Source organism: Crassostrea angulata, chromosome 8 (assembly GCF_025612915.1).
Source record: "Crassostrea angulata isolate pt1a10 chromosome 8, ASM2561291v2, whole genome shotgun sequence".
In the NCBI taxonomy this organism is placed as follows: domain Eukaryota; kingdom Metazoa; phylum Mollusca; class Bivalvia; order Ostreida; family Ostreidae; genus Magallana; species Magallana angulata.
The window spans coordinates 24,647,597-24,663,330 of NC_069118.1; the positions used below are offsets into that span (position 1 = coordinate 24,647,597).

The 15,734-nt window shown below is 32.6% G+C and overlaps 1 protein-coding gene across 1 annotated transcript; it reads left to right on the forward strand.

The window, feature by feature from the left end:
• Positions 1–653: 653 nt before the first annotated feature.
• LOC128160420 (uncharacterized) lies at positions 654–9,179 on the forward strand. The gene is made up of 4 exons (XM_052823736.1): positions 654–790; positions 1,294–1,613; positions 4,199–4,310; positions 8,783–9,179. Exons 1-4 carry the CDS (start codon positions 670–672, stop codon positions 9,172–9,174), a joined length of 945 nt encoding a protein of 314 aa, XP_052679696.1. The 5' UTR covers positions 654–669; the 3' UTR covers positions 9,175–9,179.
• Positions 9,180–15,734: the final 6,555 nt, after the last annotated feature.

Here is a 15,734-nt window from a genome sequence, read left to right on the forward strand (position 1 = left end):
ATAATGGGAGAGATGTTAGTTTTAACAATTATTCGCTTTAAGGTAATACTAATATGTAAATCTGCTTTTATTTCTCGACCAGGCTATCCTCTGTCGTTGTTTCTGATATAAAAATCCGACTAAACCAACATTACCCCGTATATATTGAATTCAAACTTTAGATGTATCGATGTTTTAACTAATGCTTAAATTGAAAAGTGCTGCTAGAATCCTGTGTTATGTGATGTTTTGATGCAACATGCCGTTTTCCGTGCAAACTGTATAAAAGTTGGGAAGGTTTTTTTTTTACTTAAAAAAATGTTTCCAATAAATGAGAGTTTAGCGTGATTTGGTGTATTAATTATTTTTCGTGATAGATAATTATAATTGTCAAACGTATTTAAATAAGCTTGAAATTTTCTCAATCACAGTAGCTGTTGCGTTGCGTATCCAAAAAATATGAAAAGGTACCATCTCTCAGTTATGCAAATTATATAATCTCTATATCTCTCAAGCTCTCCATCTCTCACTTTCTTTGTCTGTCTCTCTCTTTTCTATTTCTCTCTCTCTCTCTCTCTCTCTCTCTCTCTCTCTCTCTCTCTCTCTCTCTCTCTCTCTCTCTCTCTCATACTTATTGTTATGCATTGTATATGTTATTGATTTAGTTTCGTGTTGCTGCTGTCCTTGGTCATGTTTGTATCAGGGTCTGTACCTGACACCCCACAACAGGTGGTGACGAAGTACAACAACTACAAAACAATATGTACCGGACTGGGTTATAAAGCCACACTATGCGACGGTGAACAGACAGGTAAATTTGTATATATTTATATACAATTACATTTTTCCGAACTCAATTACTTAACTATAGTCCGTCCCGGGTTACTGCTTCCGTAACTTGTTGCCGAATTTTAACGAGAATTCAGTCACATACCTCTGCAAAAGTCCCGTGGAATTTCTAGTTTTGTTATGTAGTGAAATCTTTTAAGCGGCAGATAGGGCGTTTTAAATCTAAAAAGTCTAATTCTTTTTTTTTTCCTCAGTCAGTTTGACAATCGTACACGTTTAGCCACCACGATTATCGAAATGTTATAAAGCAACAGGTGTAGGAAACAAACTTTGGGGGTAGTATAGATTATAGGCTTTAAAACTGAAGTTGATAAAAATCTATATTCCAAGAACAAAAAAAAAAGAGGTATTACTACAAATTTGATGCGTGGATTGTAGGTCAATACAGATTATTGAATAAAAAAAATGTTATCAAAGCATCGCAAGAAAATATACTTTTAAAACATGCTTTAAATATTTGAGCAGACATACTTGGTTTCCAAGCGTCAATGAAAGATAACTTGGAGAATATGAAAACCCGTGAGACAGTAATATTTAATCAAGTTTCCCTGAATGAAGGCAAGGCTTACGATACCAACTCAGGAAAATTCACCGCGCCGATTGATGGAGTTTATTTCTTTAGCTGGGGAATACTTACAGAAAATGGGAAATATTTTGTAACTGAAATTGTTCGAAATGGCATTTCAGTTGCGTACAATTACACCGATGGAAGAGGTCGCCAGCGCGGAGCAGGAAATATAATGACGTCATCGAACGCTTTAATCAAAATGAAGAAAGGCGATGAAGTTTGGATCAGAACCCATTTAAACTATGTTTAAATTAGGTCGATGTGGACAATGGTGTTACTTCTCTGGATTCAAAATATAAGAAAACCATTTTATTACAAAGATGCAAAGCAGCATGTACATAGTACATAAATTAAAAGGTACATACTTCTACTTGTTGGAGTGTTGTTCTTTTAGCAATATTTCTGCAAAATAATGTTAACACGCAAGCATTTTCATAATACATGTAATTAATCTGAAAGTATATCGATCTTTCTATTTTTCTTTCTATTTTTTATTCTATTCTTTACTATTTAAGATTATATCTGTACAATATATAAACTCTACAAAGAGTAAAAAAGGTGTGGCGTTAAAGAAAATGCCGGTCCTCTTAAACGTATCAAACACACTCGGTTATTAAGAATTTTTTTGTTTTACAAAATTAAATACAGAATTAATGTATACTAGTTGACATCGTAACGATTTAAAAAGTTCAAAGTAGTAATTAAGACTTAGTTATCAAAATATGCTCTCTATTAATCTTTATATCCATGTAAAATCTATTACATGTACTTACTGAGCTTGCATAAATAAATGGCAAACTGATGCTCTATTTTTAAGACTTTTTTGGACTTACATGTACCCTGTGTTGATATGCTCTATGCATTCTTTGATTATTTATGTTTATTTTTAAGCCAACATGGGCGACGTGTGTTTACATCTAATTGCTTAAATTATGTCTCTCGTTTGAAGATCCTTTGCGTCATTAATACTAATTGGTCGCTTCATTTTGCCTTTAAGTTTTAATTGCAAACACAACACCCAATATGCATTTCCGGTGAATCCATTGTTTACATGTAACTACGTCTATAGACATGTCAGGAAACAGAAACGCACACTCATTTTAAGTCAATAATAAGATAATCATTTACAGTTGTGCTTTACTCTCTAAATTTTTAGTACTCTTAAGGAAAACTTGCCAATAATATTTTTCAAAAAAATTAAATTCAAACAGGAACACAATAGAACTTAGATACATGTAAAATAACTATCAGAAGTTAAAAGATGTGCACTAATAATCAAGGAAATTTGTGTTCTCCCTTTTCCTCCTGATTCTTGACTAATCTATGCATCTTAAGCGCACATTTTCTTTCCAATTCAGCTTAAAACTTATAAGTGAATGCTACAAACATTATGATACCAAATGCTGTAACTACATGTAAATCAGACAGAGAATTTGTTGTTTGAGGTACTGAGCGATGTCGATAAGCATTTTATGACATTAATGCAACAAATAAATTGTTCAAAGTTTCTTCATAATGAAAGCCTAGTATTTATTTTACTTCACAACGGGTTTATTTTTTTTAATCCTCATTTCCTATGTTCCAAAAAAAAGACAGCATTGTAGCGTTTTCTTTATACCATGCATAGATCAGAATATGTTTTGCGTAAACTCAAACACAAATGTGTCTTGTATAATCTGTTACCAAACTTTTCAATTTATTGGAACCTAGCTGGAATGGAATTTTATCTCTAGCTTAGAGATTAATGGCTGGATAGAAGCCTGAGGGCCATATTTGGTTCATGGACTTTGTATTTGTTCAGGTGGATACGTTTATTTTTTAATTTTTATTGCCAAACTAGCAAGACATTTTAGAACAAATGAGCTTTTTGTTAGAACGAAACAGATGTTTGGACGAACTTAATGTATGTTGGACGAATCAGTAAAAGAAAATTGTTTGCATTGACATCAACCTAAGATTCCCATCCGGCATTTTCTTTTTATAAAGGTTCAAAAGATTAGTTATTATTTGCCAATCACGGAAGGGTTTCTTTCTCGTAAAAGGAAACTAGCAGATTATTTAATTCATATGGCTAAATTTTTAAAAAATGCATGCTATGTTTCATAATTATTTTACAAACATTTATAATACTTAAAATACTTCATGATTTTTTAAAGAATGAACCTGTTAAACACTAACGTCCAATAAAGAACAATGCAAAATCAATACTCAAAATGCATTTGCATTTCAGGAGAGAGAGAGAGAGAGAGAGAGAGAGAGAGAGAGAGAGAGAGAGAGAGAGAGAGAGAGAGAGAGAGATGTTCGACTTATTTTACTTATAAACATTTAAAATTGATCAACCATTTTCATGAAATAGATTGAAAAAAAACGAAGAACTTGATATATGAGAGATATATAAGCATTGGAGACGTGAGTTACAGAATCATGAGAAAGATGGATGCAAGGCAGGCAAAGTATCAGGTATGTTTTGCATTGCCACTATAATCCTTCTTTTTTTGGCATTGCTATTAAAAAAAAAACAAATTTGAAAACCGATCAATATGATATCACTACGGTCTTATCTTGTTTGTTGATTCAGGGCTACCTCCTAGATTGCAAGAGATTTAAATTTAACCATCGACAACTCAGTTTTTGAATTCTATAATAGGTGCAATGTTGATTTTCTTAATTGTTGGAGGTTTGTTTAAATTGCTTGAATCCCAGTTACTTAATCAGTCTGGTTTAGTCAAAAATACGATTTTACACGATGGAATGCTGTCAGAACAACATATTTTGTTGGAAAATTGTGATAAACTACTTCAGGATGAAAGAGAGAAATCTACTGAAATGGCTCGGAATGTGAATAAACTTACCAAAAAACTGGAAATGTCAGATCTTGCCCTTATGACCCTTCAACCTCTGATCAATCTAACAGGTAAATTATTTTAGCAATTTGTTAGTTATACCAAATGTATTTTAAAAGATAAACAAAAAACATTTAAAACAAAATGGTCATTTGTCGATCCATGTAATCCAAAAAGATATCTAGCGCGTTAGGGTTACTACAGGGGTTCTAAAATGCTTTAGTTAGATGACAACTTGCACCATGCAAAACGACTGTTCTGTGTCAAGGAATCAAGTTAACATAAATGTGTCTTATAATTTAAGGAAACACTCGACGTTCGTCAGTTTTAGGTAATTGTCCTTGATAGATTATTTCTTCTTGCATTCAAAATTGTTTATGGCCAAAAATTCAGTGTGCATTACAAGGTTATTTTTGAGATAGAATATTATGTACTGTTCATTTAATAGCATGCAAAATGTAATCGAATGCTTATTAATAAAGTCAATGTAATATGTATTTTCAATTCAAACTATACATCCAAATATTATTTTGGAATTACGTAGTGATTATCTTCAAATTGCAGAGATAGGGGAAAAATGATAGGTCACGTCTGACCTTAAAAAGAAAAAGATGCAACAGACGCTGGCAATCTTTATCTAAAACCGATATAATGTTTTTATATGTTTAAAAATATGTTAAACATTATTATCCAAAATTATGCATTATGGCACCTGATTCTATCTTAAAAGGTTATTTTTTAATAGATTGATTTTAGTTTGTTCTAAGCGGTTAAAACATGCATGTTAATGTACTTTTATTTTGAATTGTTCAAAACAGAACTAAGTTGAAAAGCTTACAAATAAAAAAAACAGTCTTGCACCTATTAATTTAAAACAACTTCTCAATGTGTCCATTTGTTTCTAAAATCTTTTAGCTTTCTGACCAAGGCTATATACTGCTTTTGTTAACACATTGTGATACTCCAATGTTTAATGAAATCACAGTATTTCCATAAATGAAAACCACGATAACAAACACTTATGTTAACTAATATTTTCCGTTTTAGATTCCGACATGGTTGAAATATGTAAGAAACATCCATCATTAGTCCTCGCTCACCCTCGTAAATGTCAACAATACTACAATTGTTCCATGGAGGAAGACGAAGATCTGAGTTCTAGATATCGCGTAAGAAGGTTGTATTTAACAGAATGTGACCCCCCTGATCTTTTTTCCACCGAGACACTTCAATGTGAAAACTTCACAGAAGTCAAATGTGGGAACCGATACGAGGTGAAATGGATATGTAAGTTCAACTTCATGAAAAGTGTTTAAGATCATCTTGTACTTACACTGTTTACTTCCAAATTATGAATACTTATATAAAATAAATGCATTTTTTGCATAAAAAAATCAGCTCGCGTTCAGCATTAAATTTGTTGACACTCTAGTTCAACACAGATTACATGTTCCCAACTTAGTACATGTATGTGGACCAAGAATATGCATAATTATATAGTCTGTTGTTTAACAACACCATACGGAAAAATCAGGCCCGAAACGAGGAACATGAAAGCTACCACCCTAACCTTATCTTTTAATTACTGACGTATATGTTACTTCTACGCGTATTAAGATAATTATCCATACGTCACAAAACAACGTCTGACGTAATTCACGCGTTACTACGTCTTGTCCGTGCCCGATCTAATTGAGAGCTAGCGTTAAAAGGTGTAATTTAACGAGGCCGGGTCTAATTTGTTCTGAAATCAAGCTGACCTAGAAATTGATTCAAAACAAAGCTATTCAAAATACTGACAACTGCAATCAATTGGGCCTATTAATCAGCAAAATGAAAACTTGAATAGGTTGTGTCGATTGTGTACTTACTGTTTTCCTGCATAAACATCAATGCATTATAAGGTTGAATTTAATCCAAATATTTGAACATTAATCCCCGAAAGTCCATAAACACCCAAAATGAAATCCTGACCGAGATCTATTCCAGTGCATAAGGGAGATAAATACACAAGGGGAAATAATTTGACCGATATCATCTTTATCCTTTTCGCTTAGCAACGAGCATATATATATTTTCCACACAAAAAATGTTTTTAGAATTAAAACCATACGCTGAAGAAAAGTTATTTCATTTTAAGAACAGTCTTTAAACCAGTTTAAAAAAGTTTGAATAGAGGTTTGTCTTAAAAGCATATCAGGTAGTTAGTATTATCCACGCGTGTGACTGCAATTTCTAAATACCGATCTCGATCCATTATACTTACCGAATCCAAAAGAAACCATCTTTTGCTATTCAAATAATACAGATTAATCAACAGTTTGTTTAAATCATGTTTTCTATTTAACAATTAACTAAACATATTTTTTAGAGTGATGAAATAATAAACCTATGCACAATTGTATTTTTACGGATCTTTTTTCAAAATATATATTTTAATGTTTTTTACCAAAAATACGCCCATTGTGATCCTGAAAACGCCGGTCCTTTGGGTAATTTTATTTCCAATTGATTAAGGACGTTAAGGGGTAAATGATATCAATATTTCAGAGAATTCTGTACGTAAATAAAATTACAAGAGCTTAAATTCGCTTTGAAAATTTAATTCATTTTATCTCATTTGTTAGCAGATTTATCTATATTTTAATAAATAAGCAAGTGAACAAAAAAGTATTTGTTTTGAAATGATAATTCCTTCATTTTACATAAGACAAAAGTCAAAAAATGATTTTGTGAAAGTAAAATTTCAGGGTTAGGCTTAGATTCATTATGTATGAAAAAAGCGCCGTTTTCCTCAATCGGTTCTATTTTTAGCCACGGCCATAGCTTCAATGAAACCGATGGACCAGCCAACTGAGTACAATTTGATAAGAACATATGCTTAAAAACATGTTTGAAAAATATGAAAAAAATCTGTACGCATTTTACTTATCAAGTGGGGTATGGACCTTTACCTTAACACTCATTAATATATATGTACTTCTTTTAAAGTAAGCATACGATAATGTGTCTTCCACTTCAGCATCATCATTCTTGTTTAAAACTAACCAATATGATTATGATATAATAAATACAAATGATATTAATAATTATTAATAGTTGAATGTTTTTCATACCTTAAAATCGCTTTAAGGTTTTTATGGTATTCTTATTCAATACATGTATATTTACGAATATTTAAAAGATATTCCCGAATAAATGTTAAAGCCCACCAGAAATAGTTGCATGCAAAAAATAATGTTTGTTTCTTAACCTTGCATTGCCGCCACATTCCCCTTGGGGCATGCATGAACACGTATAAGCCGCTAGCCCACGCGTCGCTTTGGGTTTGAAAGACAAATTGACTTATATTATAAATAATTCATACTCACTAAGTAAAAATGAGGCCTAGTTTTATAGCATTACTTCAAATTAATTGTAGATAAAAGAAGCAAACAGACTCTGATTTCTAGATTTGATACATACGTTTTGTAAAGAGAAAAGTTTTCAAAATCATGTGTCAGTTTTAAATATTTTTTAATATTTCAAATGACCAAAATAATTTTGAATTACCTCACTTATATTGAATACCTATCCTCCATAAAAATCCTTTTAAACAATTAAAGACTCATAGCGGGTTACCGTAATATTCAACCAAACCTCTTTCTCTCCGATTTACTAAAATAGTAGCAGCACTAAAAGAGAAACGTCAAGAGTACTGTGCAGCAGCATATTCAAGAAGCAATGTTAATCAAATGTGGATACTTAAAAAAATCACAAGGAACTTTTAGAGAATTTGAAATCCAAATTTTCACCAAAATCAATAGCATCAAAGCTTAAATTACATAATTGATATCTGCTTTTTTAATTAAATGGATATCGTAAGTTTACTTATTATGTCATTGGCCATCTATAAAACAATTTTTAAATCATTTTAATTGAGTACATAAGTACTCTGAAGATGATTTAAAAGGATGCTAGCGTTTTAGATTAACAACATCAATGTAGTTTTTGAAAATCAGGTCTTCAAGCAATTTCTTGGAATTCCCATGAGCAACAATTGCGCTCCTTTATTAGCAGACCTATTTCTATATTCATATGAAACAGAATTTATTCAAAAACGTGTAAGTGAAAAAAAATCACTCTCTGTGGCCTTCAACTCGACATTAAGGTATATCAGCGACGTATTATCAATTAACAATGGTTACTTCCATTCTTACATCGACTCAACATATCCCACTAAAATAAAATATATATACCACAGAGTCCAAGTCATTTGTTTCATATCACGTTGAGCAGATCTTGGGTATAAAAGCATTGCATGTGTATGTGTGGTGAGAAATGGGGGGGGGGGGGGGGGTTTAGAACTAAGAATGGCTAATGAATGAATATATATATATATATATATATATATATATATATATATATATATATATATATATATATATATATATATATATATATATTTATTTTTTTTTCACAGGCGCATACGATAGGTATATTTCCCAACCATTATATAAACCCCAGTGGTATTTTTATTTTCGACCGCCACGACCTTGTATAGATGTTAATCCAAGGTGCATTGGTTATCCAGACGGAATCTACGACAATGAATTAATGAGAGGAAGAGGACCATTCGGTTTTTATAAAAAGTGTTACAAAGAGCGAGTTATAGAAACAGAAGTGTGTCCTGATCCAGAAAATTGGCACTGGCGTGCTTACCCATACAAAGGACATTGCGTTTCAGCTTTTGAAATACCCATGTATTTTCACAAGTTTGGTTTTCTTCCGTCTTGTTTTGGGAAAAGTGATGGCAGCTATCAATATCTTAATCGCCCTTGCGATGCATACTACACGTGCACCAATGGAACGGCAAAGGGAATCAAGTGCCCCGGAAGCCAGCTTTTCAATGTAGTAACCGGTACTTGTATGGAAGGAGCGCAGTGTGTTGAATGAGTTTAATCATGAATTGTATTTTAATGTTTTCTAAATTTGCTTGTCAATAACTAACTTTTGTATATCTTAATCATCCAAAATATGTTGGTCTTTTTTAGCTCACCTGAGCTCACCTGAGCTGAAAGCTCAAATAAGCTTTTCTGAACACTTGTTGTCCGGCGCCGTATGTCCGTCTGTAAGCTTTTGACATTTTTGACTTCTTCTCCAGAACCACTGGACTAATTTCAACCAAACTTGGCACAAAGCATCCTTATTTACAGGGTATTCAATTTTTTTAAATGAATGGCCACGCCCTCTTACAAAGGGAGATAATTAAGAGTTATTAAAAATTTGTTTGTATCTTTAAAACAAAAACTTCTTCTCAGGCGCCAATTGGCCAGAAAAGCTATACCTTGTGTGGCATTCTCCGTTCCTGTAGAGAAGTAGGTGTGGACACCGAATTTCAATATCAAACCATTATTTCTTGATTTATCTTTTTTTCATTTTAGGGTTTCTTTTTATTGACAGTGTATACATTACGTATAATCATTACAATTAACTAGAGCAGAGCTCGTGGCAAAGCCCCGAGTAGGTCTTCCGTTGTTGCTGCGAGTTGAAAATATATGTTACGATTATAATGACTATACTTTCAGTTCTGCTTTTGTTATAAAAATGTGTTGTAATTGAAAGTATGTATATAAAACGTGTTTTGAAAAAAGAAAGGAAGAAAATATTTTAGGAAAACTATTTGTCGAGCAGAGTTTATGTAATCGTTTCAAACATTGTTTAAAAAATGAGATCATGTTTAATGGCGAGTTAAATTTTCAAAGGGTAGCAAGCATTGTTATAAACATTAAACAGTATGTACTCATGATTCATGTCAGGAATTGTATTTCTTTTTTAAACTGAACTCGCCTACAAAACACGTAAACTTTTCTCAAAGATAACTTCTATATTAAAATATTTCTAAATTTTAGAAGACTATGTGCAAGTTTAGAATTGCGTGCTGACAAAATTTACAGACCCTAAAACGTACTACTACACCAAAAAAGCGTGCGGCCAACGTGCGAGAAACGTTTCGTGTAAACCTTTTAGAGTTTCATGTAAACCGTTTAGCGTTTCGGGCAAAGCGTGTAAATCGTTTCGAGCAAAGCGTGCGAGAACCGTTTGAAACGTTCATCAGATTTCATTCGGAACTCTCTGACAAGTTAATTGTTTCAAAATGGCGCGCGTGTTTTACATTACTTTAACAAAATTGAACGAATTTTTAACAAAAAAAAGAAAGGTATATGTATTAAAAGACGACTAGTTACAGAGTACATGTATATTTAACGTTTTCATGCGATGTTTCAGTACTGAAACAATATTAAAATTCGCTATACATAAAAAATATTAAATACAGTTAGCGAAACATGATTTCTATTGGAACAAACCTAAATCAACTTTAACTTGCACGATCATGTTTTGATAAGCATGTATTTTTATTATCTATTTACATCGATAACTCTTACTGAGACCATTCGGCTGTGTACAAGCAGCACACATAACCTCGGACATCGGGCGAGACCTGCACCTGGCTGAACCTGTCAATCAAACTCTGTGTATTTGTTTTCATTGGATGGTCAGGCGTCTCTCTTTTGTCAAAAGCCAATGGAAAATTAATGAATTCAAGGTAATCGGAATCAGAATTTGATAAAGCACACAATTTAAATGATAGAAAATTTATTAATTATTTGAACAAAATTAAATGTAAACATTGAAAGGAAATAAAAAAATTAATTATTATGGGAATCTATACGCATGGTACTCAATTAAAATAGATTATATTATGATTTTATTATTGATTGTATACATTCTATTTTTAATAAGTGTGGTTTTTCAAACATTTGGAATGAACAATGTACTGTAAATGTTAATTGGATTACAAATGCTGTCAAGCAAAGGCTTAAAGACCAGTTTGTGCAGAAATGGTCGGCTGATATTGCAAATTCTTCAAAAGGTCATATATATAGAACTTTCAAATTTATTTTTGGATATGAAAAATATTTGAGTATTCTGCCATCAAAACTTCGAAAAATTCTTGTTAAATTCCGTACGTCGAATCACCGACTTCCTGTAGAAACTGGTAGATGGTTAGGCATTCCTCTTAATGAAAGATGTTGCACATTATGTAATAAAAATCAAATAGCCGATGAAATGCACTTTATATTAGAATGTAATGCTCTTTCATGTACTAGACAAAAATACTTGTAACCTAGATTTTGTGTAAGACCAAACACTTTTAAATTTTGTGAGTTATTGTCTACTTTAAAACTTAAAAAACTCAAAAAACTGTGTTTATTTATAAATGAAATTTTTGAATCAGTCTGTCCTCCTTGAACATTTGTACTTTTTTCTCATATCTTTTTTATTCTCTCTAATTTGTACTGTACATGTACCTCTGACTCTATACATACATTTGTAAATATTTATATATATATATATGTGTACCTCATGTACCGTCATGTTGACGGTTTGAGTGAAAATAAATTGAATTGAATTGAAATTGAATATTATTTTATGTAGTAAAATCACCCTTCCAACTGTTACTCAATTACATAACAATTGATGACCTGGGGCTATAAATGTTCTGAGCTGTGTGCGCTGAAGCGGCACAAGATTCTCGATCGCATGCGGCAATTGAATTAACACAGACTGGCCGAATAAACAAAGGGGTGGGAAAGTGAAACAAAATGTTACACATAAGAAGAAACCACCAAAAATGTTTTTCGACAGATCTTGATATCTTTTCTCCAATTAAAAAAAAATCCAGCGCGAGCACCTGTCAGCGGGGCGGGAGGAGTGGGGGGGGGGGGGGGGGCAGCAATGAGTTCGCTTCCACAATGAAACTACAGAAGTGATTAATATGTGACCGATAGAATCTAATCTAAAGTTGTTTAAACTCATGTGAATATTTACTAAAATAATCATCGAATGCCTCAATTCAGGGCATTCCTTTATCGTGCTAGCACCTACCGCAAACATGTAACATGGAACTTTGATTATAATTTGATTTGATTTTTAAACTACCTTGTACGCTATCGTATAAATGCAAAATATGAAACATAAACGCGTCATAAGGTACATGTAGAAGAACACGAACCGACCGCGGATCACTTAACCATTCGCGCCGGATCTCCTCAGCCATGTGCGAGGGATGATCATTATTTAAAGGTTTAATATTTGAGGGGGGTGGGTGGGGGTGTTGATTTAAAACATTAATTGTACAGTTTTTAAAGTAGTTTACATAAACAAACCAACCATTAGTTTATGTCTAACGATTTTTCCGATATGGAGTAATATCGTTCATTAATATTCATTTACACTCAAATATTTAATTAAATATATACAAGTAGGACAAACCTTTAAAACATAAAATTAAAACAGTTCTTGTATATACGGCTTTATTAACTCAAACACGTTCATATGCAATGCAAGTGTAAATCGCGGTGTGCGAATCTTGTGTATTAAATAACCGCTTACCGCTAGGTAATGCAGCCGTGGCTGATCTCCTCGGCCGTGGGCGAAGGATAGATTACGTAAAGGTACAACGCACAGAAACGCACAGCTCAGAACCAAGGAAGATTTGAAAAGTTTGCAGTATAATGACCTTACTCTATCAAATAGAAGTTCTTTATTTTAAACTAAAAACCCACAATTGATCTATGTCTATTATTGCTTTAGAGAATGACATTGCTTTTATTAATTAAATGAACTACATGTATTTCTTACTTGACATCCAATCGTTTAATCCACAAAGATTTTGTGTAATCAAAACTAAAACAATTCTTGAGTTCGCGGCTAAAAAAATTCATATATGAGAGACGCAACTCTCGTGTATTAGATAACCACTGACCGCTAGGTAGTCCAGCCGCGACCACGGTGACCGACTTTCTCGGCTGCGGGCGAGGGAGAGCTTACGTAATGGTACACACACAGCTCTGATTCAAGGTAGATTTTGAATGCATGATGTTTATATTAAAAAGGTAATGCATATATTTTTTCATTCCATATTTTGTGTTTTACTAGAAAAGAAAAAGAATGTTTTGTTTTCCAATTCCCGTTTTTAAGGATTGTGCACTATAAGAACTTAACAACGACTTAAACTCCTAAAAAAAAGCATGTATTCTAAAAAAAAAAATTCTTATGAATTAATGCCTCCTGTATAAACCAGCATACTTTCTGCGGTAACTTCATGCCAGTTGTACGCACAAAGTCTTTCGTTAACTTGTCAAATAAAAACAGGTACATGCTAACATGAAAAGCTTTTTACACTCATACTACACAAACCACTTACAAAATAACATTGAAACGACCTTCATGAGATCCCAACAAACAACTTTTCCAGCGACAGCCATATCAAAATCCTAACCGTTTTTGAGTTATTAAGCAAAATTTTTTAGGGGCCATTGGCCCTTAATTTAAGGGGACAGCCCCTTTTTATTGGTGTCAAATGAAAGCCCTTGTTATTTTGCACAACTTTTATTCTACATGTCTTTACAAAATTTTTTTCGTTCAAAAGATATAAAGGAAAACATGTCTAAATTTTTGCACTTTTTTTAATCCTGTTTTTTGACCCCCAACCTTTTCCTAAATAAAAAACGTAATCTAAAAACATAAACAGATGTGCACAACTACAATGTCTCTGTTATTAAAATTCGTTGGATTCCCATTCCCTGCTATCATAGTCTCGGAGCCTTTGTCTGGAAACAAAAGGCCCTAAAAAAATTTAAAAGGGGAATAACTCTTTAACGGAAAGGGAATTCTACATTTTATGAATTGCTTAAGATAGTGTTTTGTAAAGTACATTAGCCCTGAAAATTTGAGCAAAAACCGTTTAGAAATGAGCAAGATATGAAGCCTCAAAATTCGCGTCTAGGAAACAAAAAAAAAAAAAGAAAAACTAGAGCAAAGCTCGTTGCAAAGCAACGAGTGGGTCTTCCGTTAATGTCGGAAGTAAAGCTGGACGTTCCTGTAAGATGCACATCTCTTAAACCAATAACAAGAGTAACTAAAATAAAAAGATAAAATAAATCGAATTATTCCTGGTACGACTTAACAAAATACGAATGATTTTAAGTACGACTTAACAAAAACCTTTCCGATTTCAAGAACAATTTAACAAAAAAAATCCGAATGTGTTACAGTACGACTTAACAATTATTTTTGGTACGAGTTAATATTACTTTGAACATTACGCTATTTTTTAAACCAAGGACGCGGAATCAAAATTTCCGGAAAAATCAATTTTTAAACCCCGATATCTCTGTAATGCATCGTCCGATTTTAAAACGGCTTTCAGTGTTAGATTCAGCTTAATAAGCTCTACAAAACACATATACATTTTTGATTAAATCAGAAAATTCATTTTTTCGAAAAATTTGTTTTACTTCCGGTTTCGACCGGAAGTGATAGATTTTCATTTCCAGCCTTATTACAGAGGTAAATCGATCAAATCATAACCATTCAAAATTTCAAGCCTCTATCTTAAAGCGTTTTTGAGAAAAGTCCGGGACAAAATGACTTTTTGAAATTTTTAAAAATGACGTCACGTCAAAACGGAGGTGACGTTCTCTTTAAAACTTTTACATTTTTGAGGGACGCCAACTTGCAAAAATCTCTGAAAATTTCATCAAAATCGGTTAAAAACCTTTTGAGTTATGAGGCAAAAAAGGAGTCAGAAGAAAAGAAAAAGAATAATAATAATAACTAGAGCAAAGCTCGTTGCAAAGCAACGAGTGGGTCTTCCGTTAATGTCGGAAGTAAAGCTGGAAGTTCCTGTAAGAAGCAGAGCTCTTAAACCAATAACAAGAGTAACTAAAATAAAAAGATGAAAAATCGAATTATTCCTGGTACGACTTAACAAAATCCGAATGATTTTAAGTACGACTTAACAAAAACCTTTCTGATTTCAAGAACGACTTAACAAAAAAATCCGAATGTGTCCAAGTACGACTTAACAATTATTTTTGGTACGAGTTAATATTACTTTGAACATTACGCTATTTTTTAAACCAAGGACGCAGAATCAAAATTTCCGGAAAAATCAATTTTTAAACCCCGATATCTCTGCAATGCATCGTCCGATTTTAAAACGGCTTTCAGTGTTAGATTCAGCTTAATCAGCTCTACAAAACACATATACATTTTTGATTAAATCAGAAAATTCATTTTTTCGAAAATTTTGTTTTACTTCCGGTTTCGACCTGAAGTTATAGATTTTCATTTCCAGCCTTATTACAGAGGTAAATCGATCAAATCATAACCATTCAAAATTTCAAGCCTCTATCTTAAAGCGTTTTTGAGAAAAGTCCGGGACAAAATGACTTTTTGAAATTTTTAAAAATGACGTCACGTCAAAACGGGAGTGACGTTCTCTTTAAAACTGTAATATTTTTGAGGGACGCCAACTTACAAAAATCTCTGAAAATTTCATCAAAATCGGTTAAACACTTTTTGAGTTATGAAGCAAAAAAGGAGTCAGAAGAAAAGAAAAAGAATAATAACTAGAGCAAAGCTCGTTGCAAAGCAACGAGTGGGTC